Source organism: Hylaeus anthracinus, unplaced genomic scaffold (assembly GCF_026225885.1).
Source record: "Hylaeus anthracinus isolate JK02 unplaced genomic scaffold, UHH_iyHylAnth1.0_haploid 0, whole genome shotgun sequence".
Lineage (NCBI taxonomy): Eukaryota > Metazoa > Arthropoda > Insecta > Hymenoptera > Colletidae > Hylaeus > Hylaeus anthracinus.
In genome coordinates, this window is record NW_026533254.1 from 24408575 (window position 1) to 24429099 (window position 20525).

At 40.0% G+C, this 20525-nt stretch overlaps 4 protein-coding genes across 8 annotated transcripts in view; 1 reads left to right on the plus strand and 3 right to left on the minus strand.

The window, feature by feature from the left end:
* Positions 1–1756, minus strand: part of LOC128893756 (uncharacterized) — a 4825-nt gene extending 3069 nt beyond the window's left edge. Inside the window, exons 1-3 of the mRNA XM_054154966.1 lie at positions 1508–1756; positions 1200–1344; positions 131–512 (exon numbers count right to left, since the gene is read on the minus strand). Coding sequence (XP_054010941.1) covers positions 131–512; positions 1200–1344; positions 1508–1572 — 592 coding nt within the window. The 5' untranslated portion in view covers positions 1573–1756. The remainder of the gene's footprint in view (positions 1–130; positions 513–1199; positions 1345–1507) is intronic.
* A 148-nt stretch (positions 1757–1904) lies between these two features.
* Positions 1905–6488, minus strand: LOC128893620 (transcription elongation factor SPT5). Its single transcript, XM_054154722.1, has 11 exons — positions 6161–6488; positions 5917–6002; positions 5583–5838; positions 5290–5522; positions 4715–5213; positions 4291–4639; positions 3635–4221; positions 3210–3568; positions 2725–3126; positions 2461–2636; positions 1905–2389 (listed from the first exon to the last, which is right to left on the minus strand). Exons 1-11 carry the CDS (start codon positions 6370–6372, stop codon positions 2147–2149), a joined length of 3402 nt encoding a protein of 1133 aa, XP_054010697.1. The 5' UTR covers positions 6373–6488; the 3' UTR covers positions 1905–2146.
* Positions 6397–12157, plus strand: LOC128893724 (uncharacterized). 4 transcript variants are annotated; one of them, XM_054154937.1, is made up of 10 exons: positions 7277–7718; positions 7795–8253; positions 8335–8746; positions 9311–9455; positions 10169–10273; positions 10341–10423; positions 10485–10549; positions 10622–10671; positions 10761–10878; positions 10979–12157. In XM_054154937.1, exons 1-10 carry the CDS (start codon positions 7536–7538, stop codon positions 11051–11053), a joined length of 1695 nt encoding a protein of 564 aa, XP_054010912.1. In that variant the 5' UTR covers positions 7277–7535; the 3' UTR covers positions 11054–12157. The 4 variants fall into 4 exon arrangements, with proteins under 4 accessions (XP_054010903.1, XP_054010912.1, XP_054010920.1 ...); XM_054154928.1 differs by lacking the exon at positions 10979–12157 and adding an exon at positions 6397–6527 and having other exon boundaries at positions 7435–7718; positions 9311–10896; XM_054154945.1 differs by lacking the exon at positions 10979–12157 and having other exon boundaries at positions 8335–8524; positions 8591–8746; positions 9311–10896.
* Positions 12158–12311: 154 nt separating this feature from the next.
* LOC128893627 (protein O-GlcNAcase) lies at positions 12312–20417 on the minus strand. 2 transcript variants are annotated; one of them, XM_054154735.1, is made up of 13 exons: positions 20057–20417; positions 19864–19915; positions 19462–19795; positions 18949–19393; positions 18295–18875; positions 17878–18198; positions 17633–17807; positions 15675–15728; positions 14356–14441; positions 14113–14282; positions 13838–14033; positions 13599–13758; positions 12312–13522 (listed from the first exon to the last, which is right to left on the minus strand). In XM_054154735.1, exons 1-13 carry the CDS (start codon positions 20124–20126, stop codon positions 13386–13388), a joined length of 2781 nt encoding a protein of 926 aa, XP_054010710.1. In that variant the 5' UTR covers positions 20127–20417; the 3' UTR covers positions 12312–13385. The 2 variants fall into 2 exon arrangements, with proteins under 2 accessions (XP_054010710.1, XP_054010717.1); XM_054154742.1 differs by lacking the exon at positions 15675–15728 and having other exon boundaries at positions 20057–20416.
* Between the last annotated feature and the right edge of the window lie 108 nt (positions 20418–20525).

Below are 20525 nucleotides of genomic sequence, written 5' to 3' on the forward strand. Positions count from 1 at the left end.
TCGAATGATTCAAGAGCTATTGAAAAAGCTCTAAGGGCAGTTTTGACTTCTCATTTAAAAATTGCAGGATGAAGTTCGATGAATCATTTCAATCTAAATGTGTATTCTATGAGAAGCGATGCGTTCTTACACGCGGGGTAGGTAATAATGCCCTTGCACGCGACAGACGCTCTAGGTGGTGTGATCACGATTGGCGGAATTTTCGCACGCCCGATGCTTCGCGAAGGCTTCAACCAGCCCGCCCCGTTGCTGCGCAGAAAGAGCTTCAGCTCTTCGTACAGCTCGAAGAGCTTCCTCGCGTTTCGATATTTTATGTTCCCGGCGTAATAGGAGTGCCTCGTAAGAGGCAGGATGTAAACTTGCAAGTAGCCTCCCATAGTGTCTGCCAGGGCTTTCAGCATCAGGTGCTTCGTTTTTCCTATCGACAGCTTGCGAACGCTCTCCAAACAAATGTGAAAGTAATCCATCAGCAGAGCTATGTACCGGTCGTTCTCGTAACTTAGAACCTTTACCTGCGAGAGCGTCGAGAGGAGTTTCATTGGAACGTGCAAAATATTGTAGACACGTAATAAAATTCGAGGGGTACTTCGTAATTTTTTAATTGAATTGATAATCATTTATGGAATGAAAATATTCTAAGGGTGACCGTGTTTATTTCACAGGTTTCGTATTTAGTTCAGTTCGTTCTCCAAACAGTCGTATGTGTATGTATTAAATAGTAATTTGATTTTTAAATAACCCGCTAAAAAGAGATAAGTGGCGCCATCGGCGGCAAAACGCCCAAGTTCGTCGTGAAATAGTTCCTATTCTCAGACGCTAGATGTCTCTAATAACTCTGCACCGACACTGCGCGATATAATCCATTTTTGTTGCAGCTACGCACACAATTTACACCGTATCTATTCAATTCATTCTCAATTTGCAGTTGTATATGCATTTATCAAATAGTAGCTAAGTTTTTTAATAAACAGCTAAAAGAAAACAAGTGGCGCCATCGGCGATAAAACGTCCAAGTTTGTCGAGGAATAGTTTCTATTCTCAGACGCTAGATGTCTCTAGTAGCTTATGCATCGACAGTGTTTTGTTTATAATTAAATACACACTGTTCCATATGCCATTATTATTAAAATATTATTTTGTATTATTTTGAAGTGACAGTATATTTGAAAATCAGACTCGCAAGGTTAAATTTAACTTACCTTCGGTAGTAAATCTTGAAACATACGTCTACTGTTCAACATAATAAATTCCTCGGTAGTCCAGCAATGTTTAACAGAATCACTTTTCTCGAATAACACCGTGCCGATATTTTGCTCATGCTTGAAACTGTTGACGCTCATCACCCTGATAGCACAATTCAATAGCACTGATCTGTATTTCTTAATAAACTTAATCGATCAAATACTTAATTAATCATTAATTGATAATAGAGTTATCGAGATTGGGTAATCTATTTTTAATGATTTAAATAAGTATGACGCTGATAATGTCTCCGATCGAGTATTACCTTTCGATGTTAACCAAGATAGTGTCTGCAAACAACAGAAGAAACCATGGGAGGCATGATCTCATACTCCAATTAATAAATACCGGATGTATGCGTTTTTTCCTTGCTAAATTCCAAGATATTTACACCGATTCGTCGAGCATTTTCCATTCATTGTCTCATCACGAATATATCGCGTTTGTTACGCGACTGATTTCAGATTATTAAACTTTTGTAAACGATTACGCTATAGTCGCACAAACTTTCGACGGTGCGAATCAAAATATTTTATATGTATTTCACAAGGAAACGTCAATTTGGGGTTTTTTCCTTTTAATAATATGACACCGTGGCAAGTACAACTTCACCACCAGAACAGCCAAACATTTTATACAAAACGCTTTATCATTTCTAGAACTCTTCGTGAATGAAACAATCATCTCTGTCTGTAGCGACTACAAACGAAAAGGAGTTAAATGATTTCTTACAATAATATGTATTTTACATAATGTATGTACTACTCGAACGTAAAGAGGGCGCGACACGATAAGGATCATGGTCGATAAAACCTATGTCATTACGCGAACAGTCCTCGCCGTCGTTAAAATTGTCTTCGCAGCTTCGCTTCCTGACGCGAGGGGCTGCCTTGGAATGAGAAAATTACATATTCGGAGCTTGCATTTTACACAAGAACCGCAGGTGCAACATTTTCACCTCGTCCTTGTTCAGTTTCACCACGCCTTCTTGATTATCTATGGAGAGCAATGTACCGACGGCTTCCCTATCCTCGCCGATGATTACTTTTACTCTATCGCCTCGCGACGGAACCACTGGCTCCAGTTCCTCGCAGACCAAGTTAACGACTCTGTCTTCGACCGGTAGGAAGACTGCACACATGCCGCCCTGTAGACAAAATACAAACACCATGTTCACGCACCGCTGCAAGAAACACTCGCAGCAACAACAACACTTACGGATATTCCTCGAATGACACCCTGTTGTCCAGCAAGCGCAGGATCCTGGTGAGAGTCGCGAATTCGAACCTCGATGTCCGTGGTGTGCCATTCGGTTCCTCCTACTATCGCAGAGCCCACGCTGGTGTCTAAACCAGCACCTGGTGTTTGCGGATTGTATGGACTACCCGCAACACCTTTAACAAACAATGTCACAGTTGATCCCAAGGTTACTACCTATAGGGAGCACCTAGGAAAGAGACTGAACGCGAAGGAGTAGCTTACCAGGTGTCATAGGACTATAACCCATCGGCGAAGGAGTAGCGAACGCTCCATGGGGACTGGTAGTGTACCCAGTGCCGCTTGGCGAGGGAGTGGCGACGTATCCTGCAGGACTGGGGCTGGCAGACGCGCTTCCCGCTGGACTAGGACTCGGTTGGTACGAGCTGAAACTCTGCTCCGAACCGTACATCGTGCCAGGAGTTTGCGGCGTGAATGGGCCACCAGTGGGAGGATAGCCAGGTGCGTAACCAGGAGAACCACCTTCTTCCATGTTGTAGCCGTCGAAGTCGTTCGTTCTCGCGGGAGTGTTCGTAACCGCTGGGTCCCAGGCACCCGACTGTCCTGGAGTGCGCGATCCATCGTGAGACGGGGTCATCGAGCCATAATGAGGTGTACGGGAACCATCTACGAATTCAAGAGAAGTTAGTATATCCAGAAGTTAGTATATTGGTTCTTTCAAACGTCTGCAGTCGGAAGGATGTACTCACTTTCGTACATGGGTGTCTGGGAGCCATGCATGGGCGTCTTCGACCCATCCCTGGCGTACATCGGCGTCTGTCCACCCATGCCGTACGCTGGTGTCCTGTTGTAACTACTGAAACCTCCATCCTTCGTTGGCACGCCAACATTGGCGATGTGGGACCTGTCCACGGAAATAGTTTGGCAGGTGGAATGCAGTTCCACGCGAGCAGTAGTCTCCGTAGCGTCCTTCACGATACCGACGTTTCCTTTATACGGCCCACCGGTTATCTTTATGGTGGTGCCAATCAGTTCTCTGTCGCGGCGAGCTCCTCCGCCGCGGCCTCTGCCTCTTCCACCACCTCCGCCACCTCTCCCAAAACCGCCACTGTAATAAAATGCAATACAGCGAGAACCGATATGATATATTTTAGCGAAAAGCAATAATACCAACCCGCTAGGATGCATCGGTGACGCGATCCTAGGTGACATGAATCCTGACACTGGCGACATGGCGGTTATGTTAGACTTGTTCCCGCCCGAGAGCTGTAAGTGTCTCGTTTTGCAAACGAATATGCCACCGTTGTCCACGAACATCCGCGAGTGGAGAAACGCGAAACTCCTGTAGAGATGCTTGATTTCGCCGCCTCTTCCAGCGTGTGGCCCGTCTACGACTTCAACGATGTCCTTCTTTTGTATCGTGTTCTGCTGAGAATCCAACGCCACCGCGTTTCTGTTCTCGCGTCGTTTCGTCAGACCTTGAGGTCTGGCCTCTATCACCTTGGCGTGCATGGAAAGCACGTGGAAATTTTCGCGCTCGAGCCGAACGATTACGCCCACGGTTTGTGCGTCCAACTGAACTAGATCTCCCCATTGGAATTGACCTAAACTGTCTACGCCCGTCGCCATGTCCGAACATAGCTGCAAGTCCCTCGGGAGGACTTCGAGCTCGTGCATCGATAGATCAGAGAACAGGACCACTCTGTTTTGTTCTACTCGGACTATCAGACCGGTATCACCTTCGTATCTTCCTGCGACAACCTGTGAACAATCGGTAGTTTGTTATTTCGATGAACTCGTTGTTTAACAATTCTTTCTTCTTATGGTTACCTTAACGTGATCACCCATGGTGAAGTATTTCCGTAACTCCGACGCTTGGAATTCCAGTGCTTCCTTCAACTCTTCGTGTTTCGGCATGACCATTATCATGTTTCCATCTATCGAAACGATTTTTCCTTGTAGGTTTATCAATTCACCCTCGCACACTTCGACGTTGTCTCCGGTGCTAAAGGAATGAGTAATCGCCGAGTCCTCTTTGTTGCCAGCGCCAGCTCCCGGAGTCCCGCTTAAATCTATCTCAACACCTTCTGGAGCCTCTTCGAACCTCTCCAGCTCGGAAAGCGTCGGTTTCACACCTTCCGCGATGATCGCGCTCGTCGTGAAATTTTTATACAAGAATCTGGATGGAAACGAATACTCTTATTCAAGTGACGCTTTTTCTAATAATATATATACGTATATAACGTTAACTTACCCTTTCCTACTGTATCTGTTTCCCTCGAAGATCAAGAAATCACCGTCGCTCGTAACTTCTCCACCAATGGCGCGAATTGCTTCGGGGTCGAATGGCTTCGCCGGTGGTTTTCTCTTCTTCTTACGTTTCAGAGCTTCGGATTCGCTTTGCGCTGTTCTCAACGCTCCGCGAGGTCTGGTGTAATCGATTCTGGGCAACAGTTTCAAATGAACCTGATTCTGCGCCAGATCAACGTAGTCAACCTGGGCTATGTCGTCTTTATAAATGCCCCTTTTCAGTCTAACCCACTGCTTCGCCTTCAAGCCTGTCTGTTCTTTGACTACGCGTAACACGTCGGTCATTTCCTTGATCGGTACCATCTGCTGTTTCCAAATACCCATTCGCAGGTTTCCTACGTTCTCGATAGCAGCCTTTACGTGCGGCTGTTTGTACGCTTCGATGTAAATGTAACCTTTTACACCTTCTGGGGCGACGACAGACTTTATCTGAAGAGGTTCGTCTGATAAATAAAATCGTACGATTAAAAACAATCACGACTATTCGACCGAAAGTATAATAACGAAGTCGCTGCATACTCGAAAATTGATAAGTTAAGAATTTCCGCATTAGCAAGAGGACGGTGGCTTTTTCTTCTCCGATACGACATTTCACCAGCCACAGATTTGGATCTTTTACACCTGGCAGCAAAGTTTGCTGAGTGATTTCATCGCTCATTTCCTCGCCGCCATCTCCGAAATGACGAGCAGCCACAGATTCGTCTGCATACTTTTTTCTCAAGTACTCTTCTATTTCATCTTCCTTTTGAGAACTAGAAATGATAAAAATTAGTATAGAAACAAGCAATTTGAATGTGTTTTAAGATCCATACTCCCAAAGATTGGTGCCTCTGCGTCGTCCTTCAATTTCTCTTGCAGTGGGTCCAAGCTCATCTACTTCATTACCCACAATACCAATTTCCTGAGCACCGTCTTCCCATTCATCGTCATCCTCGACCTCATCGTCCACTTCAGCTTCGTCTATGATGAAACCACCATACTTGTCTTTCTTCTTTTTCTTCCGAGGCCTGTCATCGTCCTCCTCCTCTTCCTCCTCGTCGTATTCACTGCTTCCATCCAAGTCTTCCCCTGAATAGAGATAAACATCAAGTAACAATATCAAGTAAGAAGTTTATGCATTAGACAATGCTTCCGTCCATGCTTCACCTTCTGGTTCTTCTTCCGGCTCCACCATCTCGTCCTCGTCCCCTGACCTGGCTTCCTCTGCTTCGTCTCCTCTGCCATCCTCCGAGCTAAAGATTTAATAAATTCTAGTAACCCCTAACGAATATAATTCTTTATAAGTGATACGTTTAACAATTTCTACATATATACACAGACGCAAATACATCACCAATTGCAAAACAAAGGTTCGATAATTTATATAGCGCACGAAATTAATGTTACTCACCCAGACGCTGATCGAGACCGCGATCGTGACCTCGAGGGACTCCTCGACCGTGATCTAGACGGGCTCCTGCTCCGAGAAACACTGCGCGATCTTTCCCCGACGCTGCCAGCTGCAGATTTCACGGAGCGATTTTCTTCCTGATCGCTTTCGCTACCTCCGCCGCCACGGTCGCTTTCGTTATCGGATAGAACGCTGGCTTCGGAATCCGACATTTCACGCAAAAATTCAACGAATAACGTCAAATATGTTTCGGTGTGTATCACCAAGCAGGAATCTCGACAACTTGGTTAGGTCAACGATGAGCACCAAACACAGACTAAGGAAGAAAAACGATGCACCGCTCGATGGCGCCACTCGGTTTGTCCAGGTCTGTTCGTAATTAAAACATTTCAATAATTATAGAATTATAATTCTAATGGAATTAATATTAGGTAGACTGCAAAGTAATGTCGTTTCTTTTACATTAAATTCAAACAAATTTTTGATAAATTTCTATTTTTAGGCAGTTATGTAATCGTCCGCGTTATCAACAGCCAAATAGTGTGCAAATTTTCAATGACCGATAAAAATCAACGAGGTGTTGAGTGATAAACAACGATTTAAAATTACAAAAACGACATTACTTTCCAGTCTACCTAATAAATTATATAGGAAGTATGTATCAGGTAATATAATAAATAAAACGAATTTGCTGTCATCTGTAGCTATTATCCTGCTGCAACCCTTTAGTTAGTGATGGCATCTAGTAGCAATACTGAGAATTATTTTCGCTACAAGCTTGAGCGTTTTACCACCGATGGCGCTACTATAAAATCTACTCGCCATCTAGCGACAACTGTAGGAACTATTTTTTAGTACGAACTTGAGCGTTTTACCACCGATGGCGCCACTATAAAAACTACTCGCCATCTAGCGACAACAGTAGGAACTATTTTTTAGTACGAACTTGAATATTTTACCACCAGTGGCGTCACGTGATATAGCGGGAGATAAATTTAAATTCATTTAAATTTAAACATTTTTTTTCATCAGTTTTATCCATCCCATCCTGATTCTTCATTTGATTTCTTTTTAATAAAAATGTTACAAGAAATTATTACTTGTCAACCACCATTAGACTGTATTCTTCGTTTCCCAGATTTTAGATTAACGTTAACATCGAATACATAAGTTGTATCAGTATTATTGTAGATTAGGACATTCCATACGAAACAGATAATTCAATCGTTGTTTCTAATAGAAGCAACACCGTAATAATTGTCTTCGTTATCTAGGCAACGGATAAACAGTAATATTATCGATTCGAGCTGGAATTGTCGGAACAGTCGCGCCCAACTTCCAGAAACGACTTTGTCGCGTATAATTGTTTCACGTTATGTCTGATCTGGCGAAGAATTTGTTAACGCAATATTATGGGCTCAATTCGGAATCACCCAGCAAGAGGTTTTTGTCGATTCATAAATCAATCGAAGACGCGAAAAATGAAGAGGAGAAGCAGGTTACCGATCAAATTTCTTTAACCACGAACAAGGAAAACGTCTCTGAAAATGAATCGCAGGTGATGAACCGATTATTTACAGCTTTTATATGATTCTTAATTAGTCGTTACAGGAATAATTTATTGTTATTTACAGAACGACGAGGATGGTCGAAAACTTAGCGTAGCGAGTGAATCGTATCGGAGGTCGTCGCGAATTTTCGACGACATTAATGACGCCTACGATTCCAATGAAAATTCAGACTCGATTGAAATTGATCTCGGACAAAATATTTTATGCGACGTTTGTGAAAATGAACCTTCCACGATACACGAAGAATTAAGCATTCTTACAGCCACCGAAATAAAAGGAAATTACTTGAAAGACACAACCAGAAGCGACTCGAGTCTAACATTCGTCGAGGACACTTTCACTGAGAACGCCTCCGAGGTTTCTGGATTAACGTTGAAGAAATCACAAAGATCCTCGAGAATCGGTACGCCTCTTCCAGTCTCGAAAAAGGAGCCTATCTGCAATGAAACGTTTGCAGATTTTTCCAACACTGAAATAAAACAATTCCCTAACGAAATATTGAACAGATTCTCGCGATTAAGGGTATGCTGATCTTTCAACATAATGCATAATTTCACCGAGATACTTAGACTTGTAACTTATACTTATACTTATTGGTTTCAGATGCTGTACATGGCAGACAACAACCTGACCGAACTCCCAAGCGAAGTTTTCACGTCTTTGAGATACTTGGAATGGCTGGATCTCAGGAATAATCAACTTTCGTCGTTACCAAACAGTATAGAGTCGCATCAGTGTATCGAAACGCTCCTTCTTCAGGGAAATAAATTCGAGGAATTACCCTTGGAACTTTGTAAGCCTTATTTGGAGTGCGATTGTGTGCTCAAAAATAAAATTGTTCGACTTCCATTTGTTTCAGGTACTCTGGCGAAGTTGAAAACTCTTCAGGTGGCACGGAATCCTCTTGTAACACCGCCGAAAGAGATTGTTGCTCTGGGCTGCAAAGAGATTCTAAAATTTTTGAGAACAAAGTGGAACGATGCGCACCCTGAACGCCGAGTGGAGTTCAAGGAAAGTGAGTGTAGTAGATTACTTACCTTAAACAGAAAGTAGATTTAGTTACATATTTTAGTAGCTCTTGAAACTATAGGAAATGTAAAGGAAGACAGGTACAACTAATCCTATCGGTTATAGTTTAGTACTTTGAGACACGTGTACACTCCACACATTGACAACATTGACACTCCACAAATGGAGTTCAATGAAAGTGAGTGTAGTAGATTACTTACCTTAAACAGAAAGTAGATTAGTAACATATTTTAGTAGCTCTTGAAAATATAGGAGATATAAAGGAAGACAGGTACAACTAATCCTATCAGTTATAGTTTAGTACTTTGAGACACGTGTACACTCCACACATTGACAACATTGGCACTCCACAAATGGAGTTCAAGGAAAGTGAGTGTAGTAGATTACTTACCTTAAACAGAAAGTAGATTAGTTACATATTTTAGTAGCTCTTGAAAATATAGGAAATATAAAGGAAGACAGGTACTCGGCTATAGTTTAATACTTTGAGACACATAAGTAGTTGAAACAATAACTGCATTCAAAATTTAATTTTTATTTTACGTTCTAGGCAAAATCGAGCCCAAACTGTCGACGATTCTATGTTACCAGTCTCCTAAAAGAAGCAGGAAAAGAATCTCGTCGAGCAAGAACACTGTTCGCGATAGGAACGCGTCTACCAGAGACAAACGCAAGTCTTACAAGCCAAGTAACAGGTACTACGATGAGAAATTTGCTTTCTTAATGAACATCGACCAACCCTTTGAAAAGAAATCCACAGTCCTCTGCGATTCCTGCTCGAAAGAAAAGACTTACCCAGAAACCAGTCGAAAGCAAAACAACGCACGCGAGAAAATGAAGTTTACTTGTTCAGGAACAGTGAACTGCCGGAGTAATATTCACGATAAAATCGATAAAACAGATAGTAAGATTTTACGACTGACGGATCCGTCACCGAGAAGTCTCTATGTAAGACGGAACGTAAGGATTCTGAGAACGTATACTAAATCTTTGAAAAAAGAATGCAGAGTTAAATTACCTAGCGATAAGTTCCAACACTTTGTTCCTCTGAAGGGAGAAAACAAGTTGGTAGATAACAATAGGGAATATGAAAGTATAAATAACGTTGAACAAATTTTTGATATAATCACAAATGATGGAAAGAGGTTCAAGTTACATCCGATGAGATTAACTAACTCAGATTGGATATTATTGTGTTTAGAGAATTATTTAGGGACGACAAAGTAGGCCAGTTATTTATGTACATAGTTACATGAACCTTAATGAATTGTAAGAGAAAGGTTGCAATTATAGTGGAAAATAATAGAAATATATCTAATAACCACTATCGTGATTTAGATTTATTTTGAACTCGATAAGTAAAAAGTATGAAATTAAAACAGCTTTTTGCTTTGTATAATTTGCTTAGGTGTGAAAATAAAGGTGCGAATGCATCAGCGGAAAATCGCTTGTTATGGTATTCCAAGATAAGAGAATTATTCGCCAGACAATCATCGATATTACAAAAAGTCAAGTAAGAATTTTCACGTTCCTAATATTTCGCTCGAAACGCAATTATTTGTACCGATTCGATTCATTAGGGACCAAAATGTTATGAAGGAATGGAGGCGAGACAAAAGAAGCTTCAGCACAGCTATGGAGAAGGCGATGAAACGAAACGGAGGTATCATAACGAATTTCGCTATGTATAAATAATAGTATAAATAATAGTTTTCATTCGATAGATGATATTCCCTTCGGTTTCGATCCGGAAGATTACGCTTCTATATTCAAGCGAAGATCTAAATCGGTGAGAATTATTTCTCAATTCTTTTCACGAAAATTAAATCTTTGCAAAGATTAAACGCTATTTGAATTTTAGGAAAATCTACGCTTAGGAAAACGAGGGAAAAAGAAATATGATCCACCAAAGTGAGTGAAGAATTTTTTAACGATTAGTGTATAAGATTAGTACTTAAAAAAAAAAAAAACACCCAAATTGGAACATTCGTTTTTCGTAGAAATATTAACAAAACGATAAAAGATCTGTCGGAATCTCTGGATCGGCTCGAAATAAAAACCATGGATGAAATAACGCCGAGAACAAAACAAAGCTTGCTGGAGAATGAAATAAAAAAGGTGCTCGATACAATAATTTTAGTGAATATAAAATAGTCGTTACAGTAAGAAAGTACGTTTTACAAATCGTATCGAGTAACGCGTTTTCGTGATGTTCCAGATATTACAATTCCAAGCTGAAATTGAAAATTTGCGAAAATACAATGACGTTGCAACGGTGCCTCGCGAGAATTGAATTGCAGTACAATAATTCTCTTATCGTTTCGATTTCGACTACGCCAAAAAGTATCAGTCTTGACATGTTTATTTAAATAAATCAGTAGTAATCACATATCGTTCCATAGTGTTTCAACTACACATACATTACTTACAAATACACGACGAGATAACTGGAAATATAATTGTGCATTGTAAGGTTTCAGACATTTGAATAACATCGAAAGAAAGGTATATATGTATAGAAAGTTTATCACTTTACAAAAATGATATCCATAAAACGATTTATATTAACTCTCTATAACCCAAATTATACGTGGTTTCTGACAATAAAATTCTATTCTGTATTCGTTTAACGATGATTACAACTTAAATTATAAAATTAAATTATATTTCGGTAGACTTTGAGAAAGTAGATAACGAATGTCTTTTGAGAGACTGGGTTATAGAGAATGAATTGGACTTGTAAAAATGTATCGACGTACTTTCTGTGAATAAAACGTTGTAAACAAATAATCTTTCGAGGAATGAATTATAAATTAATAAATCTGAAAAAGGACGGAAAATATCAAGAAGAATGCTTTCCAGTCTTCCCGTCAACTTTTCTACTCGTTTGATCGCCGTAAAAGCCAGAGTACAAAAATCCTAGAAAGTGATGATTCGAATGAAAATAGATTCGAACAACACGGATGGCTTTCACGACGATCGAACCTCACCGTTCTGTACATGGCACTACATCAAATCCTAGTACAATTCTATCTCGTTCAGAATCAAAGAATCACGCCTAGGTCCGCGGCACGTCTGTTTTTTTTTTTAATAGTACTGCTAATAGGTATAAGGCAAATCTCCAAGATCTCCATTTTAACCCTTTGCAATCGGATGTAAGTTTGGTGAACTCTATTCACGATTGTACAGGATTAAAATTGTTCGAAAATACACGGTTTCTCAAAACTTGAAGGAAAAAAGAAGGGAAGAAAGAGGATGTATGGAGACTGGTAACGGAAACGTATGGCTCAGAGTGCAAAGGGTTAATTTCTTCTTCCATATTTACGTGTGGGCGTGTTCTCTTCTTTTCAGCTCTGCATGTTTGGTACACAGACGCATAAAATATAATACGGATAACTAATTCGTTAGTAACGAACGTAACGATCTAATTGCAATTAATTCCTGACTGATTTATCATTCATCGTGTCTTCAGGGCATTGATGATTTTCCATGCATTTATGCTTAACTTATCGATGGTGGTAATAAACTTATCAACATTGAAACAAACAGTCTCATACAAAAACTCATGTTATTCAGGTTACAAATAATTAACTGCTGTTACATTAGCGTACTAATCTGCTAGCGAAATAATGAATACTTTCTACGCGATTCTATGTATCACATGATATGGGCAATATGTACACGAGCGTATATGTATCGTAAGCATTAGAGCCAATTAGATGTCGCTAGTAATACCGATATTTGATTTGACATGATCAAGAACAATAATGTTAGGACGTCACGTTAAACATAAAAAAAAGGCCTCGTTGTAGGCGTATCAAGGAGCAACGGTAGGTTTGCGGCGAAAATGTTGCTATGGGGCGGTAAAATACCTATAGGATTAGGTAGCTTTCTCGGAAACACAGACCCGGAAGTTAAAACTAGACCTAGTTCGGCGCATTCTTGTGGCGTTAGTATCCGATAAGAAAATATCCTTTCAACGGGTTAAAAAGCTTCGACAATTTATCATTTAAACACGCATACCGACATCTTCTTCACCGTACCAGCATTCAACACATTATGTACATTTGCTTTCAAGAAAACTTCCTATTAATGTACAAGCATACCGGATATACTGATGTCCCATAGCGTTAGAACACACAAATGTAAATTTATAAAATAAACAGATTCCTCTCCTCCATTCTGTGACGATTCATTCCATTAATGTTTACTATTGCACATTTTATACTTTCTCACACTTTCTCTCTTTCGCTTTACTCAACGTCTCTGCCATTTAGTTTATACCGTATATACACCGTATGCACGCATATATCGTTAAACATATTCGGGTGATTTTATAATTTAAGAAGGCAGACATTCTGGGAGAATTCTCAGAAAGCAAGTACAAATCATCAATGTAAAACCTGCCTACGTTATCTATCGCCATCTCGCGGAAGGTATAAATTTTATCGATAAATAAGCTTCCGTACGTCGTACAGAAACACGTAACAGACAGATACGTTCTCGGATTCTTTTAGAAATAAATAATTTCCACCCGTACGCTTCTAAGTCGCGGAAGCTTTCTTCGACGATGGTCCGAGTAAGTATACTTTATTCACAAATATCACTGGTGTACTCACTCTTTGTTAGAAGCTTCTACACATAGTCTTGATCCCTGGGTGCTCCTCGAACGCAGGATTCAGGTCCACGAAGCCTAGTTTGCTGTAAAATTCTTGCGATTCCTTCTCCGTGGACGGCATCGTAGTGTGTACACCGAAGGAACCTGAAAACATCGTTGGAAATTCGATTGAACGCCAACTCTAAGACGATATCGTGACTTTTTCTATAAAATTATTTACCGTTAGCTCTCAACGCAGCCAGGATGCAGGTAATCAGTCTTTTAGGGACAGACTGATCCGTCACGCTCGGTAACACTGCACAGAAAAGTATCGACGAATATTGCCTGCACAAATGCTCGGACACGTCTGGCACAAATGAGTGGAAATACTGTATCGCGTCCTGTAAACCAAGTAGAGATTAAACAGATTAAAAAGTCGCTCGATTAGAGTATCTTACTTGCTGCTGTACTAATACATACCTGAACATTTTGTGGTAAATCGTTCATATTGTCATTCAATGGGTACTTCATGCGCAATTCGGGAATTACAGAAACAGCCATTTTTTTATTGAAAGTCTTTACGTCCAATGCAGCCAAGGCGTAACCCACTATACCACTTTCATCTTCGACAACCATACACATTTCTGGACTCAAAGTTAAGAAACCTCCAAGAAGCCTAGAATGAGAATTAAATGTCGATTTGTATAGAGTACGTTGTATTTATACAAAAATATTGAATATAATATTTCTCCTACCTATCCGCCACCGCAGACGGCATCGTGCAGCCGCAGATTTTATTGCACACGGCGTAAACCGTTTCTTCATCGGTTGCTAAGTAAGGTCTAATCGTGTAGATTTTACTACTAGGCACTTCTGGTGCTTTGTAAATGAACAAATCATTACCACTATCCACTGGGATTAATCTCTGCGAAACGTAATCGGGTATTAATATTTTTCAGATATTCCACGACATCCAAAGGCATTAAATATCAATGCACCTGTAGATCAGCTGTAAGTCCTCCACGGAACACCCAAGGTTCTTGATCCCCACTCATAAACGTTTCTTTCCAGCCATTCGAGAACCCTACCCCAAGACACAGTATATTTAGCCTTAATAAAGAATACGCGCAATAATGCAGTTTATGAAATTTATGAAACGGCCTCCACTGCTCTGAGCACTAATTTTGCTTAAATTTCTATCATGCAGTACACTTCGATCGATGACCCCTTAGCTTTCTTTATTTCGCTCGCTCTAACAAGTGTGACACTCAACGAATTCGAAAGATACGCGCGTGTGTGGCGAAATAAAGAAATTCATCGGATCGAAAAACTACGGTGCATCATTTTATCGAATGCCAAAAATTATATTCCACTGTTTCAAGTAAATTACTTGTGCGTCGAGTAATTTTCAAATAAAAAGAACTAAAATCGTGTAATACTGTGAAAATGCGAACGCGAAATATCAGTGTTAAATCGATCTGAAATCGTTTGGCAAAAGCTTCATCTAACGGAAACTGATATCAATGAATGTTGCACCAAAGTTCGCGCAGCGATAAATCTCTGAGATGATGGAAAGGGACGTGGAATTGGTGGGATGGTAATCCAGTTTGCCAAAATGCGCCTGAAATTAAACTCCTATCACTCCTGAAAAGAACATAGATTCTGGAACTAAAAGAAATTAGTACAGGCAAGTTGGCAAAAGGAGGATGTTTACTGGTCGTCCACAACTCGCGAAAGATGCTTTGTCAAAAATAATAGCGTGACTTATTCAAAAACATTGCTCATCGTTGCAAATAATAAACGCCATCGCGAACGTCAGAAAATAATGATAAAAAAGAAAAAAGCGCACTGGGCACTTTTGCTGATTGCGTGCCGACCAGTACAATACTCGGGAGAAACTCTAAACAGTTTATAAGATTGTGTCCTAACTTTGCCAATTTTGTAAATGTCGATGGACCTACTTTGTATGCAAAAATTGTGACTATTGCGAAGAGTCAAACGATACAGTTTTGTAAAGAACGTAAGTTTTAGTATAGAAACTTGTCTATACGTCTCGTTAGAATTTTTGCAAGATAAGTATGTCCATCTTGTGTCAAACTATATTATGTTTAAGAGGTATTTGTGTTGGGTACGCATAAATCCTTCAAGGCATCGGAACGCTGCTTCTACGCGCAAATCTCTTGCTTGGATTAATTATAATAATAGTTGTTTACAAAGCTTCAAACGCAAACCGATAGCACGCGACTGTGTTCGCTGGTTTGAAGCTTTGCTGGTCGCGCGCTTTTTGTTGGATTACTCAGACTGGTGAATTGCATACATGTGTAGCTGCCCTGGGTAAACATTGTCATCATCGACGAGAATCTGCCAAACGCTATAAACAAGACAAAAAACACAGAAATGCACGTTAGTCAGTGAATTGAAGCTGTACTGTTCCTCATACACTTACACTGCTGGCAGAATCTATTCGCTGCAAGAATTAGCTGCTTTACTCGTTAGTTTCTTTTTTCAGTACTACCGTACGCGGAATGCTATTACGTGATTTCAATGCAACGAATACATTTCTGCCGAACAATCTGTGAAAGAAAGTCAGCCAATATGTTAATAGCTGGCACAAGGTTATTTAAAACACAGTATTTGTTCGGGTCCACATTGATGCTGTTAAATAGTTTCCCAAGAATGTCTTTGCTAGGGAAAATTGTTTCGCCAAATATCGCGCCAGAAAGTCACGTCAATTCTCTTCGTTATTTTAATATGTACATGCAGTTTCTCCGTAATCAAATGTGGTAGATACTAGGAGAAGTTGAGAAGTGCCGTGACTTGCTTTGTTTACCAACAGAATAATAAATAGGAAGCCGTCAGTCTACAAATAAGAAAATCATTTCACAAAAAGGTTTGTATGTAGTCGAACATAAAAAGCCTCATCGATTGGTTTTCAGTGTTGAATGAGTTATCAAGTTTCTGTTTCAGTTTTGTAGAAAGTATCATGTATTCTGCAGTTGTACAATAGTATCTACCGGAGATATATATGTATCGAAAGAATGAGAAACAGTAAGATTAACTTATGGTTTTAACTCATTCTGATTTTGACTTACGGCAACCCGTTGTTCGTTCGTTTCGCGCGCTGCGCGGTACATTTGATTCTAAAGCGCAGAAACAAATGTACAAATGCGATTCCATAGATATGCGATCCATGAAATATTTTACTTCCAACTATTACTGATATCTGTTCACTTCCTGATCGTTTAGAAAATACGAAAATTTCCGTAACAAAAATAATAGAATCATCAGGCTTTTTCAACCGATGTCACAATCGAATTTGTGTATTTTTACTTTAACTTAATTGTTGTGCTGCATTACAATTTACCGTTTCATGAAAAATGATTACTTTGGAAATAATATTTGCAAAGTACTTAACCCTCGGTAACGGAGACAAAATATACTTTCATTTTCCGATAATCGCATTTGTAAAGAGTAAATATAGCGAACAACAAGTCCAATTTGTGTGAAAATAAGTTAACAAAATGTCAGTAATTTTCGGAATCGATAGTTTATGTTTCTTGCGTGTATCATGATTGTATAAATGATGTCATTTTACAAGGAAGCATAGAATGATATTTAATGTACATCAATCGAGTATGTTAACCAAACAATTTACGATAGGCATAGAGGGATGTTTCGAATAAACAATACAATGGTACAAAGATACTTCTAATTTTTAAAAATAAATTTAGATATAAAAATGCACTTTCTTCGATAAAACATATACATTTCATATAAAAGCATATCTTCCTTGTAAGAGGACTAAATGAGTGAGTTAAAAAAAAAAAAAAGAATAGAACATACACTTACCAATACTCGAGACACTTTTGTTCTGAAATATAAGTATAGGTAGTAAATGATAGTACTTTTGAGAGAAATGAATAACAGCACTCATCTGTAGCACAACAAATACAACTCTCTACTAGTCGGGATAATGCAAAAAATTAAATAAAGTATAAAAATTATCGGCATTTCGAATCAATATGAACGATTTCTTTCGCGTCAGCAATTGTACCAGCATACTAGCATTTTGAATAAACTTTCTTTATAGATTTTACTACGACTATTTTTATATAGTTTATAATTACAAGAATGAACGATGATACTATGCAATCATGACATGGAATGTTCTTAGTATAATTATCTATATGGTTTGGAACGTCTCTTTTAATGTTACTTTTTTTTAGATACTGGTAAATACGTGTAGGTTATTATACAAGTAACAATGCAACTTACCCAACCATTTCACGTAACTGTTTAGCAGAGATACGACCCCTCTCATATCCCACACATACGAATACAGATCGTACAGCAACTCACGATTGTTACAATACGTAAGTCGTTGAAACAATCTGTTTACAGAGTTGCACATGTCGTTCAATTTAGCCGCTCGCGCGTGCCATTCCTCAATCTGAAATTTTGTTTAATTAAATTCTCACAGATATCGATGGAAATAATAATAAACAGGTAGAATCGCTTACATTAGATTGAGACACAGCCTCGTCTTCCTTCGCTTTTCTCATGACAACGTGGGCGTTGCTTTTCAACCAATTAAATTCTTGCAACAATTGAATGCCTTGACCGCCGTGTTCAAACGGTAAATAGAAAAGATCGCATAACAACGATAGATCCTCCTGCATCAACCGTTTATCAGCGTCGATGGAATCCTGGGACTCCTGATCTGCGTTATCCGTAGTATCGTGATTCTCGCTGTCGTTTTCAACGATCATTTGCGTACCGTTAACAATGGGAGATGTATTATCTACTTCCACTTGCATGCTTCCAGAAGCTTCGCTGCACGTCTGTAAAACAGGATCGAATGGTTATATGCGTTAAGCAAATGCAATTATTATTATTATTATTATTATTATTATTACTATTAATACACAGAGACTTACAGAAGTATTTTCTATCATAACATAGTCTTCCGTATGGACTTTGGCTGCATGGGCTGGAGAATTATTGGGTGTCGTGTTACAATCCATTGGTTCCATGGATGACAAAGCGTGCGAAGCCGTCGCGTGTTCCACGCTAGTGGAGATAGTTGGGATAAGAGGTTCGCTAACAACGGTCGTATCGGATACTAAGGAATTCATAACTGGACCAGAGGGAGGTACAAAATTGTCGCTAGGAGTAACGTTTGAGCAAACTTCGGCCAATGCTTGAAGATGACTGGACGTAGTCACCGGCGCGGGTGTCGAGGAAACGGTAGTTGTAGTCGTTGACGTGAGACTCATACATGTATTGACAGAAGGAATTATGGGAATCGGTATTGTCGGGGCGACGCACGGTTGTGGTTTTGCTATAACACCCCACGCGGCCTTCTTTTTGTTAAATTCTAGCAACCAGTCGTTGATGGCGTTCTTTAAAGCGTGTCGAGGATGGTACATATTCGGAGACATCGTTGAAGGAACATCTTCACCGAGTACACCATCTTCCGTTTCAGTTTCTAACCTTATGTCAGCCGATAAAGAATCATCTGCAAAGTACACGTTAAGATTAGAAAAGGCAAGTTTAGCATACGCGAATGGAAGTCAGAATTATATACGAACTCAAGGTTAAATCTCGTTTTCCATCGATGTTACACTTGCTCCATTGCGCTAACGTATGAATCGCTATAAAGTTTGCTCCGTATTCGCAATTAGGGTTCGTCAGAACGCCCCTCAATTTGGGAATCAGATCGGGAGAGCGGCCAGAATACGGTCCCAAGAATACTCTTTTCTGATCGTAATCGTTAGCATGCAAATTGTCCCATATAACCGGTGGCCTCCTTAAAACTTCGGTGATCTCCTCGATAGATTCAACCGTTAAAAGTCTCGATATCACTTTGGGACCAGTCCACATTATATCAATTTCTTGCGCTAATTTACTCCCGAGGGTATTCAAATATTCCGATGACGCTACATTTGGCATTGCGCGAGTCGAGCAATATTGTGTCGGACACAGAAGGAATTTAGGTTGACCCAGATGTTGAAATATATCGTTTGTAACGGAAACCTATTAAACAAATGTTACAAGTAATTATAAAAAAGGTTGGCACAACAATTAAAGTATTTAATACACACTTGTGCATGAGCAAAGGACTGAAACACTTCCTTATCGGCTTCGCTCATCTCTGGCTCTATATCATCGAACAATAACGCAAAAGCAGTGCAACCAAACTGACTGACTTGCTCCAATTTCCTTTTCAATACCGTAACTTCCTTCGCATTGGAGTAAGTGATATCCAATCCTGGCGATAGCGCGTAATAAAATGTAATACCGCATTCTCTAGCAGCTGTAATCAGTCCTGTTAAATGTTCTGCTTCCTCCACCGTGTACAGGTCTCTCCAGTAGGCACGGTGTTTGTAATCGTCTTTTGGCGCATAAAGATATGAGTCCATTCCCCATTTTTTCAATCTGAAAACCAGTTAAAAGAACAGTTAGACGCAACTGAAGTTTTCTATATGGTGCAGTAAAATACTTGCTTTTGAAAAAGATCCTTCCTTTGTTCTGTGGTCCAAGGTCGGCCGTAAAAACCTGCAAAAAGTATATTTTTATGAAAACAATGCAAGCTATAGCGACGAACATTGCGTTCCATTTGTGCCGGCGGCCCCCCCCATCAGGGCTAAATCATCGCAAACGATGACCATATACGTACGCTACGTGCAGTTTACATACCTTCGACGACGCCGCAGATGAAATTCCCATTTTTCGTATTCAAATTCGCGTCCCCGTTTGTCTCCGCCATTGCGGATCACAAGAGGCACACGTTTGTTTAGTATCGGACCACGAAAATGGCTAAGAAGAGTTGTCGGCTGGAGAATGCTATCGTTTTCTTGAAGGAACGAAAACGAGAAACGAACGCTGGTCTTCCGTCGCGGAACAACTCTCTCGCCCGTGTGTCACGACAGCATTACTCGTTCCCGGTTTGGAAAGGAAGAATTCACTTGTAACCGTGCAATCCCGAAGGAACAAAAATACTGTTTCCTGTATTTGACACAGACTGCACCTGGTGGAACTGGGGGAACCAAGCGCAGATGCGGGGAAATGGAACCACGTTTTTAGTTGGTGACATAAACCCACGTGGCGCTAGTAGGCATCACACACACACACACACACACACACACACACACACACACACACACAC

Coding starts and splice junctions, on each gene's coding strand:
- LOC128893620 (XM_054154722.1), bottom strand. CDS start 6,372: ATGTCGGATTCCGAAGCCAGCGTTCTATCCGATAACGAAAGCGACCGT. Junction 5,523..5,582: donor AGAGGCACCAATCTTTGGGA/GTATGGATCTTA, acceptor TATCATTTCTAG/TTCTCAAAAGGAAGATGAAA. Junction 3,569..3,634: donor TCACCGATGCATCCTAGCGG/GTTGGTATTATT, acceptor ATTTTATTACAG/TGGCGGTTTTGGGAGAGGTG.
- LOC128893724 (XM_054154928.1), top strand. CDS start 7,536: ATGTCTGATCTGGCGAAGAATTTGTTAACGCAATATTATGGGCTCAAT. Junction 8,254..8,334: donor ACAGATTCTCGCGATTAAGG/GTATGCTGATCT, acceptor TATTGGTTTCAG/ATGCTGTACATGGCAGACAA. Junction 8,747..9,310: donor CCGAGTGGAGTTCAAGGAAA/GTGAGTGTAGTA, acceptor TTTACGTTCTAG/GCAAAATCGAGCCCAAACTG.
- LOC128893627 (XM_054154735.1), bottom strand. CDS start 20,126: ATGGCGGAGACAAACGGGGACGCGAATTTGAATACGAAAAATGGGAAT. Junction 19,796..19,863: donor AGGAAGGATCTTTTTCAAAA/GCAAGTATTTTA, acceptor ACTGGTTTTCAG/ATTGAAAAAATGGGGAATGG. Junction 18,876..18,948: donor AAAACGAGATTTAACCTTGA/GTTCGTATATAA, acceptor TGTACTTTGCAG/ATGATTCTTTATCGGCTGAC.